The following is a 15338-nucleotide window of genomic DNA, read 5'->3' as shown; positions in this document are numbered from 1 at the left end:
CAAGGAATTGTGTTGAGAGTTCATGTCCTATAATAAAATGCATATTTAATTTGACTACCTTCATAAAATCAGCTCTTAATACTAATGTTTGTCCACGCTTCCTTACTCACCAAATAAACGGCCTTACATTTTTTTTTTTACTTGAGCTGATAAAATACCTCTCATTAAAAGTCCAAAGTATCCCATTCATATCTTTCCATTTAGATATTTAATTTTCTCTGGTGATGTACTGGTTAACACATTCAAAAAATGAATACGGTTGACTTCAGAGTGTTTAATATCTGATCAATTTATTTCAGTCTCTTCGGTCTTTACAAGGACTTATTTGAAGTGATATTATACCAAAAAAACAGGCCAACAACCGTGTACAGAGTATGTGTACATATTAAGCAGTGCTTTACTGAAGGAAATTAAAGCATAAGGTGGCAAAAGATTAATTTTCCTTGCAGAAATTCCCTCCACCATCATCAAAAGCTTGGAAGATTTCAAACCTATGTAAAAGCCTGACTTGTGCATTGGATTTTACAGTATGTCAAATGTAAAAACCCATGAACGATTATGGTGGAGGTAGTTTGCAACTTATATGGTTGGGGAAGTGCCAAGAGCAAGATGCAGCACCTACTCAGCTATCAATGTAGTGCAAAAGGAGGTCAGGGAGGGGCTTGAATAGAACTGGGACAAAGTGTTCAACACACCCGACAAAAACTCAGGCATAAGTGGAACCTAGGTGGGTTCCCATAGTGAGACCTTTAATCTGGATAGTAGTGGATGTGGACTAGTTGGGCTGCTGTTCAAAGAAGAAGTGGAAGGTACTTTAGCAAATACCTGATTAAAAGCACAAAGGGAAGGGAATAGCAATGAAGGTGAACAGGGGAAAGAGACAAAGGAAAACTGTGGAGAGAGGAACTGAACTTCACAGCTGGCATACCTGGAAGAGAGGTGGCCGTAAATTAAACAAAACAAGTAACAAGCAAAATATTGCAGATGGTGCTTGACCTGCTGTGTATTTCCAGAAATGTGCATTTTTGTTACAAGTTACTTTCAGGTGTTTACCAACATTATATGCTCGGGGGCAAGAAGTCAATGAAATTTAAGCAGGATATGTAGCATTTGCTTTTGTTTGATATGAAGGGTCAAAACAATGGAGCAGCAGCGATTTTTCATGTGTTGCTGCAATCATTTAAACACTGCACTAGTCTGAAACAGATGGAAGTGTTCATACCTTCAGTGCTTGTTGCTGCTGGCTCAGGCTTCCACCCATTTCAGCCACAGCATTCAATACATCATTCTGACCTTGCAGCTGTAAACCATTTCCTAATCCATCTAATTCATCTTCTTTGATACAAACACCGTGCCTTATGTTCAGTTCCTCCTGAAGCAGTGCATGTTGAGAACATGATGCTGCCTGCTGTCCCATGGCCGAAAGCCACCCCAAAAGACCATCTATTTTAACCTTGTTTTCTTCAAATTCCTCTACTGCTTTTGCCTGTAATAATGAAATCATGAGTTAATTTGAGATGTAATGAAGTTTGGATGAAAGTTGATACTTTTCAAAATGTTGCTAGATTCAATTTTAGAAAACAATATAAAGCTCATGTTCTAATCCAGAGTATTCTGATACAGACTAGTCTCTCTCAGTCCTACAGATTACTATTTCTAGGCTTGGTATTTGCATTATCAATTTTCATGCAGCTGTAAAAATTATGAAATAGCAAGCACATAATTATTAAAATACTGCTGCCATGCCTGCATTCTTTACCACTGTTGTCTGTCTAGTATTATTCTTCAGTATAGGACTGGTATTTGTAGCAGACCATCAGTCGTGAATTTCAACACTTCTTCAGCTTCGGTCCTGGGTATTACCTTTTCAGTTTCCTGCTGGACAGCTTTTGTTAAGGTACTGTCTATTTGTTTCTGAAGTGTCTCAGCACTTTGACACAAGACTTGGTGCTGAGCCTTTACTTCCAGCAGTTTTGTTTCAACTTTTGCCAGTTCTTCAGGATCTAGTTTCCCCTGGTTCTCCTCCAATAAACGTTCTGTAACTTTGATCACATCCTCTACAACAGCAGCATGTGATTGCATATCATTTTGCAATGCCTAAGAGGGAACATAGCACCAAAATCAATATACCTGGAATAGCATTTCTGCACAAAAATAAAACATCAGTATATGTTACGTCTACATATACTTCCTGCCTGCATCGCTTGACTTCCTGTTGCCATGTTTTAGTCAGACTTTTATTTCAGTTTTCACTCTATTATAAATGACTATTCCCACATTTATAATGGGTTTCACTATGTAAACTTACAGCACTGCAATTAGATAATCTGGTCACTGGGTAGCTTTGTACCTGGTAGATACATTCGAAAAATCTAAGTATCTGCCATTTTTTTTCCGCAGTTAAGTTTTAGTTGTAAATTTTGTGCTTTCCTAAATATTTTAAGTTCAATTTTTTCCCTTTTTATAGACATCTTCATATTAGCTCCTAAAGTTGGGTGGGTTCCACTCTGAGATAAGGTTTAATGTGTTATAAAAGTCTGTTAATTATTAAACCTAAATCAGTGGTCTCTAGTGCAATACAATCCCACTGAATTCTGCAAATCCAGCAATTATTCACCACTTACGTTACCAAACTCTTCCTGCCGGATGGTCCGCAAACGACTGATGTTTAGCTCAATGACAAGAGCAGTATGCAAGTGAGTCAACCTACTGCTAATTCTTATATAGAATGGATCCAGATGGGAATTCTGAACACTTGAAGAGGTTTCACAGTTGTTATTATGCACTGAAGATAGCTAACTGTTACATGTGGTTTTTGAGGTGGAAGATAACTTTCATCATATTAGTTATCCCTTTGTTCAATGCCTCAATGGCACTTGTAATGACACCGAATTTCATTAAATTTGATGACCAAATTGGAGATCAAAAGAAAAATACAGTTTAAAAACAAAGTTTTAGTGATACTGAACTCTGGAAGAGATGGTTCATCTCTGAAAAATGGTTTAGGAAGACAAAGAAAAAAAATATTGTACAGAAATTTATCAAGAAATCTTGTGCTGCAAAATAAATTTTACTCTTCATCTGAAGAGTCAAAAGGGTAATTAATGTCATGCCAATATTGTAAAGGACAAGTAGGATTGATTATTTTACTGTTCGAGAATAGCCTAAACCTAATTTTGATGCTTCTATGCACTTTCATTTGTAAATAACTAATTTAGTTACTTTTGTCTGGTAAATATTCTCATCTGTGTTTTGATATTCTGTCATACCAATTAGACTGAAAAAATAATACAAGTCTATTGTAAAAGTCCAGTGTATAGGTTACTGCAACTGGGATAATAATTAGCCACAGGTCAAGTACTTTCTGCAAGGGCAAACTATGTAAAAGGACAGCTTCTAATTTGTTGGGGACAAAGTTCACTTGTGACAAAGACTAAAACCACTGAATGAGAGAATGAGTTAAAAATCCTAATGGTAACACAATTTAAAATAAAATTCTAACTTATTAGAAAAATTATTGTGCCATTAGTTGCATTAACAGGTGATGGTCTAGCTTCTCAGGCACATCCACTCGGATATAACATGGTGACCAAACTGTGCTACTTTTGCAGCATCGAGTTTTTATATTATAGTATTTACAACACAGAAATAGGTCATTCGGCCAAACCGGTCCATGTCGGTGTTAATGCTCTACACAAGCCTCCTCCCACCCTTCTTCATCCATCAACATATCCTTCTATTCCTTTCTACCTCATGTGTTTAATCTAGCTTCCACTTAAATGCATTAATTCTAGTCGCCTTAACTACTCCTTGTGGGAGTGAGTTCCACATTCTAACCACTTTCAGGGTAAAGAAGTTTCTCCTGAATTCTCTATTGGATTTATTAGTGACTATCTTATATTTATGGCCCCGAGTTCTGGTCTCCCCCACAAGTGGAAACATCTTCTCTACGTCTACCCTATCAAACCCCTTTTGTAATCTTAAAGACCTCTAACAGGTCACCCCTCAGTCTTTTCTTTTCTACAGAAAAGAGCCCTAGTCTGTTCAACCTTTCCTGATAGGTATAACCTCAGTTCTGGTATTATTCTAGTAAATCTTTTTTGCACCTTCTATATCCTTTTTATAATATGGAGACCAGAACTGTTAACAGTACTCAAAGTGTGGTCTAACCAGAGTCCTATGCAAGTTTAACATAACTTCTTTGCTTTTCAATTCTATTCCTCTTGGAAATCAACCCCAGCGCTTTGTTTGCTTTTTAATGGCCTTATTAACCTGCGTCGCTACTTTGCGAATTGTGTGTCTGTAACCCCAGAACTCTCTGTTCCTCTACCACATTTAGACACTGATTTTCCAAGGAGTATGTGGCCTCCTTATTCTTCCTACTAAAATGTACTGCCTCACACTTATCTATATTGAAGTTCATTTGCCAATTACACACCCATTCTGCAAGTTTATTAATGTCTCCCTATATTTTATCGCAGTCCTCCTCTATTAACTACAGCCCCCAATTGCCCATAAATTTTGAAATTGTAACTTCTGACTCCCGAGTCCAAATTGTTTACGAAAATAGTGAATAACAGTGGTCCCAACCAATTCTTGTGGAACATCACTTCCCACCTTTTGCCAGTCTGAGAAACTACCTTTAGCCCCATCTCTGTTTTCTGTTTTGTAGCCAGCTTGCTATCCATTTGGCAATTTGTCCTGATTCCACAGGTTCTGACCTTAGTCATGAGTCTACTATGCGGTACCTTATCGAAGGACCTTTGAAGATCCAAATATATTACATCTACTACATTACCCTTAGCTAACCTTTGTTACTTCTTCAAAGAATTCAATAAGGTTGGTCAAGACCTTTCCTTTTGAAATCCGTGCTATTATATTTTCAATTTCTAGATGTTTTTCTATTACATCTTTGAGTAAGGATTCCATTAACTTTCCTACCACCGATGTTAAGTTAATTGGTCTATAGTTTCCTGGACGAGTTCTATCTCCCCTTTTAAATATAGGAATCACATTAGCTGTCTGCCAGTCCTCTGGCACTATTCCCTTTTCTAATGAATTTATATATATGTAATAGTGCCTCTACTATCTCTTCCCCAACTTCTTTTATGTTAAAGTTGTTACTTGTCAATACATTTTAGGAAACTGAACGATATATTTTATGTAGTCTTTTAAAAAGCTAGGAAGATCTATTTTTGCTTTTGTGTTTTGACTACATTATTTTAAATCTGATGACTAAACTAGAAAAACAGATAGTCAGATGGGTCAATAGCAAGGATGCTTTATTACTGTAAACTTGCAATCACCAACCTGAATTTCACTATGTTGCTGATGAAGAGCAGGCAGATCATTCTCACTGACTGCCACCTGGTGACTGGCGACTGTGCTCGCTGTCTGAGCCAGCCATGTACTGAGCTCATCCAGTTTCTGCCTACATTCCTCCTGTTGCTCTTGTCGTGCCTGCAAGGAGACAAAAAACATTCATGCCCAGTTCCCACTTCTGTACTGCTAATTCTCAGAACAGTCATTTTGAAATAGAACTTTACACTTTTTATAAAATATCTCTGGATGGGGGAACAGAACAGATCTGTGCAGATTTTCATGTACAAGCCTATAACACTTTCTTTTTAAATATTAGTTGATTATGCCCAACAAGGACTCTCATGCACATGTAGCTGAATAAATGGCCTACTTCAAATAATTAAAATGTATTGGGAAGTCCACAATAGCCACAAATTTGTGTTCATATGCAATTAGTAATAACAATGATAACATTTAAATTTGGAAAAGCAGGTATTTAAAAGCTGTGCTTGAAAGGTAACATGCCTGCGATCTAGAATACAAGACATATGTAAACAGGTTGATTTAACTTTAATGCTACATGCTTTTATGATAATAGGAAGAACATTTGGTGGATTTTATTGCCAATTAGAAATCTATGCACTGTGAAATTTGGATCTAAAGGAGCTTACACATTCAAAAATCTGCAAAGAACATTTGGCTGAGCCCATTTCATTTTTAAAGAGCTGATTGAAAGTGAACAGCAGCCCTTTGCATTCTGTTCCCATCTCCAGCCCTTGTGTACACGATAGAAACCATAGCATGAATTAGTACAATTGAGCAGGATGTGTCACACAAATACAAGGAATATATCCCAAGCCAGTGTGGAGATTTCACAAAAATATGTTTTAGAAGCAGTGCAGAATCAGTTGTTATTGAACGACAATGACAGGAACTATAAGCATGTGGTCTTGCAGTTAAAAACCACAGTTAACACTTGAATGACCATTTTCAGATCCACTGCAAAGCATTATCTTCATTATGTGAGCCATGGCGAGTTACGGAACAAAAGTATCTGGAAAAAGCAAGGCAAAACAGGTTACAAGATTGACACAATGAACATTGGTTAGAGGGTTACTGATAGCATTGCAGCTGAACAAAAGACACAGGAAAAATCCACACAACCTAATGAAACACCACACCTATACACTATATGCTCCTGGCTGAGATCTGACTAGAACCTGATTTAAGCCAGATGAAAGACTCCTGGGCTGCTTTATTATGAACCCTGACGAAGTCAATTACATCATGGATATGCTTCTGCTCCATGGGCTCAAATCCTTGGGAATTCTTTTAATACTTGGGTTGTGCACTACTTGAGCCAGTTTACATCAAACCCCACTAAAACCAGTACTGCCAGTCAATTCTTGTATCAAATCAGCTCAACACAATTGAGCACATGTTCCCAGTTTCCTTAAAACCCAACACACCCCAGTGTATTTACTTACTAATTTAATTCCATCATCATACAAATCTATTTATATCTTCAGTGCCATGGCATTTTGACAGTAAAGAAAATACACAGCAAACTGCCTTACATGCTACAGAGTCCCTGCTCAGTTCTTTAGCTGGCTAGGCCTGAATTGTACTTACTGGGCATGTTCAAAATGACAAAACAGCATCATCATTGCGTTCACCAATCAAAAACTGAGTTTGTTATCATTCATAATCTTCATTTCAATATTCACATAGTTGAAAACTAATTGTGTATAAACATAACATTATGCTGCAGTGATTTTAGGTAATATGCAATGCTTTCAAGTAGAATAATTAGCAGTGTAGCTGATTCAAAGCACAGAAAAAGGTTTTTTCACCCTGGTTAAATTTGTAATATTTGGGCTTAGTTTGTAAATAATTTCTCACTTTTCTGTCTATAGCTAGGTTAATATTTTATTATATACTACAAGACACTGTACATTGCACAAATTTTGTACGGTTATATATATATTTTATTTGAAAGCTAGTTGCTGACTGGTGCAAACCTTCTTGGATTCCACAGACTCTTTATCCTGAAGGTGAAGATCTAATGCTTCTGTTTGTGCCACAACTTTTTCAGAAATTTCTCTGAATGACCTCTGTAGCTCATTTAATAGTCTAAGCAACTGTCTGCTTTGCTGAGGGGTTAGGTCTTGGGCACGTTCAGAAATAAAGAACTGAATATCAAAAGCGGCATCATCAATATCTGCTTTAGTGTGTGACAGTGATTCTTTCAGTTCCTAGGAAAGAGAGAGAGAGAGAGAGAGAGAGAACTAATTAATGTGCATTAGAATCCCAAAGTACAATAGTATAGATCTATGTTTTAGTATTTAAGAAAATACTTTGAACACGTTAATGAAAACTATTTTTATACTTTACGGAAGCAACAAGGCAATCCCAAAGCCAGTCACTTTGATTCACTAATTATATGATTACCGTAACGGAGTTGCACACACCCAGGATGAAATTTACAGTAATAGACCAAAGATTTTAACTGCGACCATCTCCAAAAGCTACCCACAGGGGTTGCCGGGCTGTGGAATAATACTTCACCAATTTCTGTCACAATGCCTCAATATGTGACCCGTAAGGTAGGCGATATGCCACTAAGTTGGTGTAATAGGTCTTGCAGGAACTCTGGCTTCCTCTAAAATTCAAAGCACCATTGCACATACGGTGCCATGACTGCCTGCAAATTGTACTGTGTTTCAGAGGAAGCCAGAGCAGCCAGTAAAACAGGTAATGTGGACAATCAAATGGGAGGCTGAAAGGGAATTAATTGAGTGTTTTTTAACATAACATGCAAGGCCAGGTACTGGGAAAGCTGCTAAATTAAGATTTAGTATTTAGCAGTCTACCAGGACTTATAAGTAACTTGGAAACCAGTGATATTTGTGTAGTTGGTGCCAAAAGTAAAATATGAATGTGTATGACTTTGGAAGAACAAACTTTGGACTTACGAACATATGAAATTGACGGGCAGGAAAAGACCAGCCTGCTCCAAAGACTTAAGAGAAACGTTTTAGAAAGAATTAAATGAGAAAAGTGGAACCAGATATATAACAAGAGAAGAATCATTCTTTTAGAATGTTTTACTTCTGGCGATGTGGCAAAAATAAATAAATGCAAGAAAGAGGCTATACTTCAAGTAACATGGAAAAAAAATATGAAGACGACAAATAAAGACCAAGAATACAATAGGTGGTCAGAAACAAAGTGAATAATTCTGAAAGACAGAAGGAGAGTAGTGAAGATTAGGATTCATTTAAACTTAGCTGAGCACAATGATAAGTCCAAGAAGATACAAAAGAAATAGAAAAACAGATTATAGATACCAAAGGAATATTTTAGAACCATATAGGTTCTTTAACAGATGAATTACATTGAAATATCAAGAAATGCAGATGCTATAAAGTTCTTCAATTCACTAATGAAGATTGTGGACAAATTCCACAGCCTGTCACTTCAACTCAAGTAGCCCATAGCATTTAAAGAAACTTAAGCCATTAAATACCTCCTACAAATATTAACCAGAATTCTGTGTACTCTCGCTGATCTTGAGGATTCCATGATATATCTCTCAGCCAAGGTTCTTGTATGAGATACACATCCTGGAATCCTCAACAAGGTGAGAGAGAGAAAGTACACAAAATTCTGGTTAATATTTGTAGGAGGTACATAAAGGCTGCACCTGAAGAATAAAAGATTGCAAATGTCATCCTGCTTTGCAAAAAAGAGACAAAAACCAGGGAATTACAGACTAGTTAATCTATTATCTACAGTGGGAAAAAAATACTTGAGCATTTTACAGGACGTGATTACAGTTCCTACCCAAGTGGCACAGAGGCCATAAAGCGTAGGTCTGTTGCTTTATGAAGATGGTTATTTAGCTCAATGGATACATATTTACTTGGAATTTTAGAAGGCATTTGATGAAGTTCCATATGTGAGCCTTCCAAAGGTGGTTAAAACTCATGGAATAGTGGCAAATTAGCCAGCTGGACCGAAAAGTGGTTACACAAATCTCTGGCTTCGGGCAGTGCCCAACGAAGTTCATTCTAGGTTGCCCGTTATACACACTATTGATGAACAATCCAAGGAGGGTTCTCCAGTAATTTATAAAATTTGCTGAAGATACCAAGCTATGGGATCAAATGATGAATGTCAGCATTCAGAGGGAACTGGGCAACTTAAACAGACACAAAACGTCAAATGGATTTTAATGCAGATAAGCGTAAAGTAATAAACACAAACTAGAAATATTTAATATGGATGCCCTTTAACAAAAGTTGGAAAAGGACTCAAATCCAACTTTCCACCAAAAGTATCCAATCAATAAAAAACTGTTATGAACATAGTTTAACAAGTTCTAGGATGCCTCTTGTGGGTGTCCATTATAAAACAAATCACCATTATTAAATTCTGTATAACTTGTTGGAAAGACTACAGTTGGAATAATGTGCAAGTTGGGTCTTCAAAAGGACAATGTTAAATTTGAGAGCGTTCATATCTATGGTTGAGAAAGATTATCCAGGAATTTAAAATCATTGTGCAGCATGGATGAAGCAAGTATTAACCCTTAGACTGGGACACAGAGCTAGAAGAGTGGCATACAAAATAAACAAGTGGGAGGAAAAATGTGCCCGCTACTTCCTCAGGTGTCCACAGAGGACAATCTATCCTTGTGTGTCTGCATCATGTGTACCAATTTCTGATCAATGTAACTCATTGCTCTGTTTTAAACTGTTGCTTTATTTAACAGATGTGTTCTGGAAGGAAAATGTTTGAGTCAGAAAATCATCTGTGGGAAACCAACTTATGCTATACCAAAGCCATTAATTAAAATTTTATTAAAAACATATTTTTTTGAAAGTTTCTCTGGTTAGCAATGATATTTTTTATAGAAACATAGAAGATAGGAGCAGAAGTAGGCCATTCGGCCCCTTGAGCCTGCTCCGCCATTTAATGAGATCATGGCGGATCATCCAAATTCAGTACCCTGTCCCTGCTTTCTCCCCATATCCCTTGATCCCTTTAGTCTTAAGAAATATATCCAACTCCTTCGTGAATATATTTAATGAACTGGCCTCCACCGCCCTCTGTGGCAGAGAATTCCACAGGTTCACCACTCTCTGGGTGAAGAAATTCCTCCTCATCTCAGTCCTAAATGGCTTACCCCTTATCCTTAGACTATGACCCCTGGTCTGGACTCCCCGGCCATCGGAAACATCCTTCCTGCATCTAGTCTGTCCAGGCCTGACAGAACTTTATAGGTTTCGATGAGATCCCCTCTCAATCTTCTAAACTCCAGTGAGTATAAGCCCAATCGACACAATCTCTCCTCATACGTCATTCCTGCCATCCCAGGTATCAGCCTGGTGAATCTTCACTGCACTCCCTCCATGGCAAGAACATCCTTCCTCAGGTAAGGTGACCAAAACTGCACACAATACTCAAGATGTGGTCTCACCAAGGCCCTGTACAACTGCAGCAAGACATCCTTGTTCCTGTACTCGAACCCTCTTGCTACGAAGGCCAACATACCATTTGCCTTCTTAACCGCCTGCTGCACCTGCATGCTTACCTTCAGCGACTGGTGCACAAGAACACCCAGGTCTCTTTACATTGTTTGTATTGCTTTTGTATTGCTTGCAAGTTATTTACTTGTGAGCTAATTTGAAATAAGAGGGTCAGTCGTTTACCTTATATTGCTGCAGATTCTGTTTCAGGGCCATCACATCTTTTGATGTCTCAGATTCTATTTTATACACAGATTTTGTGGTTTGAATTACGCTGTCCAGAAGTGCTTCTTGTTTCTTTTGGAGCTGCTCGTACTCAGTGATTACTTTAGACTGAAAACAAAAGAAGAATTTTAGTGCTGTATAGATTTGACATACAATTTAATCTTTGGCTACTTAATTTCCTAAATTACTTCTTTAGAAATGATTATCTCCTCTTTCCCCTCCCCAAACTGCTGTTGCTCTTCTCCAAGTAACCTCCTTCATCTGGACAATTTCTGTTGGATCTCCACAACTGTCAGTATCCAGTCATCATTTCAAGCAATGTAATTTACTCACATGTTAAGGTCTTTTGTACAAAGACCCTATCAATGAACTCTTTATCTGCAACCTCTGATACATACTGGCCCAGAAATTCGGGTCTCCATGGGTGAGTACGCACGGGGTACTCACCCATAGGCTCAATGGAAGTGCCGGTTTCCTACATGCACTGCGCATGCACGGGAAACCGGCACATCTGTTCCCCTGAACGAAGGGGTTCAGAGGTCGAACGCGTGTGTGGGGGAGGCTGCGCGTGCGCATCGAACTTCGTTTTTTTTTAATACAGGCTTTCCCGGGAGGGTAAGTCTGCAGAAGCTAGAAATGCAAAAAGCAGGCGTAAGGCCTGCTTTTTACAAGGTAAGTGGTGAATTAATTAAAATTAAAACATTTTTTCCACAGGTTTATTATTTTTAAATACTTTAAAGCAAGGTAAGTTTATTTTTAGCCCCGTTAGAAAATAAAATTATCCTTTTCAAAAATTTAAATTATTGTTTAAAAGTTATTTCATGTAATTTATAGTTTATTTAAAAAATGATATTTAAAAAAAATTTATTTGAAGATTTAGTGATTTTTGTAAGAAGAAGGGGCCCGTAGTATTTCTAAGTTTGACAGCACTTCCTGTCAGACTTATGAATGGAGCATTTCCTGCTCCGATTGGCTCCCCATGGCCCACGTGATCCCAGGGGACGCATCGAACTAACTGCGCCCCTGGAATACGCAAGCACTGCGCGCCGGCAGCGGGACCAGGCCCCGGATCGCAATTCCACGGGGGCCCAGAGCTCAACGGCCGGCGCGCAAGATAAGTACAGATCGGGGGCTTGCACCCGCGGGAAGCCCCCGACCCGAATTTCTGGACCAGTGTGTTTTATATAAGCACCAAACACATCTGTTTTTCCATTAACTTAATCGCAGTGTAACAAGTCAAGTTCTGCTGAATTTTACTTTTGATTATCTGCCTAGTGGTCTGACTGAGTATTGATAAAATTCAGCCAAGTCAAGTGAGTTTAAAAGACAAGCAAGTTGACCTTTGAGCTTCATAATTGGCAGTTTAAGTACTTTTCCAGCTATCTAATAAGCCCATTTATTCTGCAACAGCTAAGAGAATTGCACTCTCATTCCTGAAATAAAATCTCAGTTTTAGAGCTGTAAAGCTAGTGGTCTAAAACATCATCATATCCAGTCCCAGGCATTGTTCACTTCTCTAACTGAACTGTGCATATTGTACTACTGCAGTTGAAATATTGTGCTGAAATACTGCCATCAAAATTTTGGCAAATATACAGGTTTTAATGTAACATATTGTGCCCAGCTGTTGCAAAATTGATCAAAGCTTAATTTTACAATTTCACTGAAGGGAAGTAAGCTGAACATTTCACTATCAGATAGCTGAAGTTGTACTGATAAAGTCACAAGTTTGGTAAAGTTTGCTGCAATTATGATACCATTCAAATAGAAGCTAATCCAAGGAAAAGTTTTTGAATAAGCTTCTCTCACTCACGACACAACTTAGCTAACTCTTCTCCTCGCTCTTTTGTTTTTCCCGATTTGTTTCTTGCCATTTTAACCGATTTACCTTTACTTGTCCTTCCTTTAGGATAGAGTGCAAGCAAAAAATTCTTCACAACTTTCAACACAATTGCCAATGTGTCTCAGCTGGCACAGGTATAATTACCATGGCATGGGCATAGTTTTCTTTTTCTAAAGGCAAAATGCTCCATCAGCTGAAGACTCAAAACATTTACATAATTTGTTCCAGATTCCAGGGTAAACCATTTCTTGAGGCTCAACACTATGATGTTGATGAAACATTGCAACTTCTCACTACTAAACCAGAGACAAATTAGTCAGAGATTGATTCTGACTTATATGGAGATGTAATAGCTGAATAACGTTAGCTTAAGTGGCAGTTCAGTAACTGCAAATATAAAGTATTGAATTTGCAATTATTTACCTCAACTTTAAACCGTGATCTTCACTAATGGTTACTTAAGAATTTTCCTCTGATTTCTTGCCATCCTTACACAGGTTATCTGTTGGATGGACTGCACACTAATCAAACACACAACTTAACAAGCCTCCATGGACCGATCAAGGATAATAATACATATAAATGATTATGGGGGAATACTAAATAAGGAAGTTAAGCTTTTTTTTTTTAAGAATTAAGCCTCGATCTATTTGTAGATGGAATCTAAATGAATCGCATTATCAAATGTCTGTTTTACAACATTATTTCGCTCAGCTCACTTTCTCAGTTGCCAGTACATTTGTCAGAGTTCCATGCCAGGCTTTTGACACCTCACGGACAGAGGTGAACGATATTTGCAAGTTTTTTGAGTCTTTCTCCAGTGCTTTCAATAACTGTTTAGGTACATTTCGTGTGCATCCTTCAAGTATCTTATTGATTGATACCAGCTCTTGATCAATCAGGATAGATAGCTCCTCCAGCTCTGCTTCAAAATCCTGAAAATACAGTATGAAAGTTAGAAACATAGGAGCAGGACTAGGCCATTCGGCCCTTCGAGCCTGCTCCACCATTCAATATGACCATGGCTGATCCTTGATCTCAATACCATATTCCCGCTCTCTCCCCATACCCCTTTGTGCCTTTTGTATCTAGAAAACTATCTATCTCCTTCTTAAATATATTCAGTGAGTTGGCCTCCACAGCCTTCTGTGGTAGAGAATTTTACAGGTTCACCACCCTCTGAAGAAATTTTTCCTCATCTCAGTCCTAAATGTCCTACCCCGTATCCTGAGACTGTGACCCCACGTTCTAGACCCCCCCAGCCAGGGGAAACATCCTCCCTGCATCCAGTCTGTCCAGCCCTGTCAGAATTTTATATGTTTCAATTAGATCCCCTCTCATTCTTCTAAACTCTAGTGAATACAGGCCTAGTCAACCCAATCTCTCCTCATACGACAGTCCTACCATCCCAAGAATCAGTCTGGTGAACCTTCGCTGCATTCCCTCTATGACAAGTATATCCTTTCTTAGGTAAGGAGACCAAAACTGCACACAGTACTCCAGGTGTGGTCTCACCAAGGCCCTGTATAACTAGTAAGACAGCTTTGCTCCTGTATTCAAATCCTCTTGCAATGAAGGCCAACTTACCATTTGCCTTCCTAACTGCTTGCTGCACCTGCATGTTTGCTTTCAGCGACTGGTGTACAAGGACACCCAGGTCCCTCTGTACATCAACATTTTCCAATCTATCACCATTTAAATAATACTCTGCCTTTCTGATTTTCCTACCGAAGTGGATAACTTCACATTTATCCACGTTATACTGCATCTGCCATGTATTTGCCCACTCACTCAACTTGTCTAAATCACCTTGAAGCCTCTTTACATCCTCCTACAACTCACAATCCCACCTAGTTTCGTGTCGTCAGCAAACCTGGAAATATTACATTTGGTTCCCTCATCCAAATCATTGATATATAGTGTGAATAGCTGGGACCCAAACACTGATCCCTGCGGTACCCCACTAATCACCGCCTGCCACCCCAAAAAAGACCCATTTATTCCTACTCTCTGCTTCCTGTCTGTTAACCAATTTTCAATCCATGCCAGTATATTACCCCCAATCCCATGTGTTTTAATTTTGCACACTAACCTCTTGTGGGACTTTATCAAAGGCCTTCTGAAAATCCAAATACACCACATCCACTGGTTTTTCTCTCATCTATTCTACCAGTTACATCCTCAAAAAACTCCAGTAGGTTTGTCAAACACGATTTCCCTTTCATAAATCCATGTTGGCTTTTGTCTAATCCCGTTGATATTTTCTAAGTGTCCTGTTATCATATCCTTTATAATAGACTCTAGCATTTTTCCTACTACTGATGTTAGGCTAACCGGTCTGTAGTTCCCCGTTTTCTCTCTCCCTCCTTTTTTTAAAAATAGTGGGGTTACATTTGCCACCCTCCAATCTGCAGGAACTGTTCCAAAATTCTATA

General features: G+C 38.3%; 1 protein-coding gene across 22 annotated transcripts in view; it reads right to left on the bottom strand.

The window, feature by feature from the left end:
• The window catches only part of macf1a (microtubule actin crosslinking factor 1a), a 628388-nt gene that overhangs the window by 184110 nt on the left and 428940 nt on the right, over positions 1 to 15338 (bottom strand). For all 22 annotated transcript variants that reach the window (XM_085962506.1, XM_085962516.1, XM_085962528.1 and 19 more), the window contains 6 exons: positions 13623 to 13838; positions 11019 to 11168; positions 7323 to 7556; positions 5311 to 5460; positions 1864 to 2097; positions 1223 to 1486 (listed from right to left, as the gene is read on the bottom strand). In XM_085962506.1, coding sequence (XP_085818632.1) covers positions 1223 to 1486; positions 1864 to 2097; positions 5311 to 5460; positions 7323 to 7556; positions 11019 to 11168; positions 13623 to 13838 — 1248 coding nt within the window. The remainder of the gene's footprint in view (positions 1 to 1222; positions 1487 to 1863; positions 2098 to 5310; positions 5461 to 7322; positions 7557 to 11018; positions 11169 to 13622; positions 13839 to 15338) is intronic.

The sequence above is a fragment of the Somniosus microcephalus genome, chromosome 20 (genome assembly GCF_052327205.1).
Source record: "Somniosus microcephalus isolate GS21.2 chromosome 20, FLI_Smic_1.0, whole genome shotgun sequence".
Taxonomy (NCBI): Eukaryota; Metazoa; Chordata; class Chondrichthyes; order Squaliformes; family Somniosidae; genus Somniosus; species Somniosus microcephalus.
This window is presented reverse-complemented; position numbering and strand designations above follow the sequence as displayed.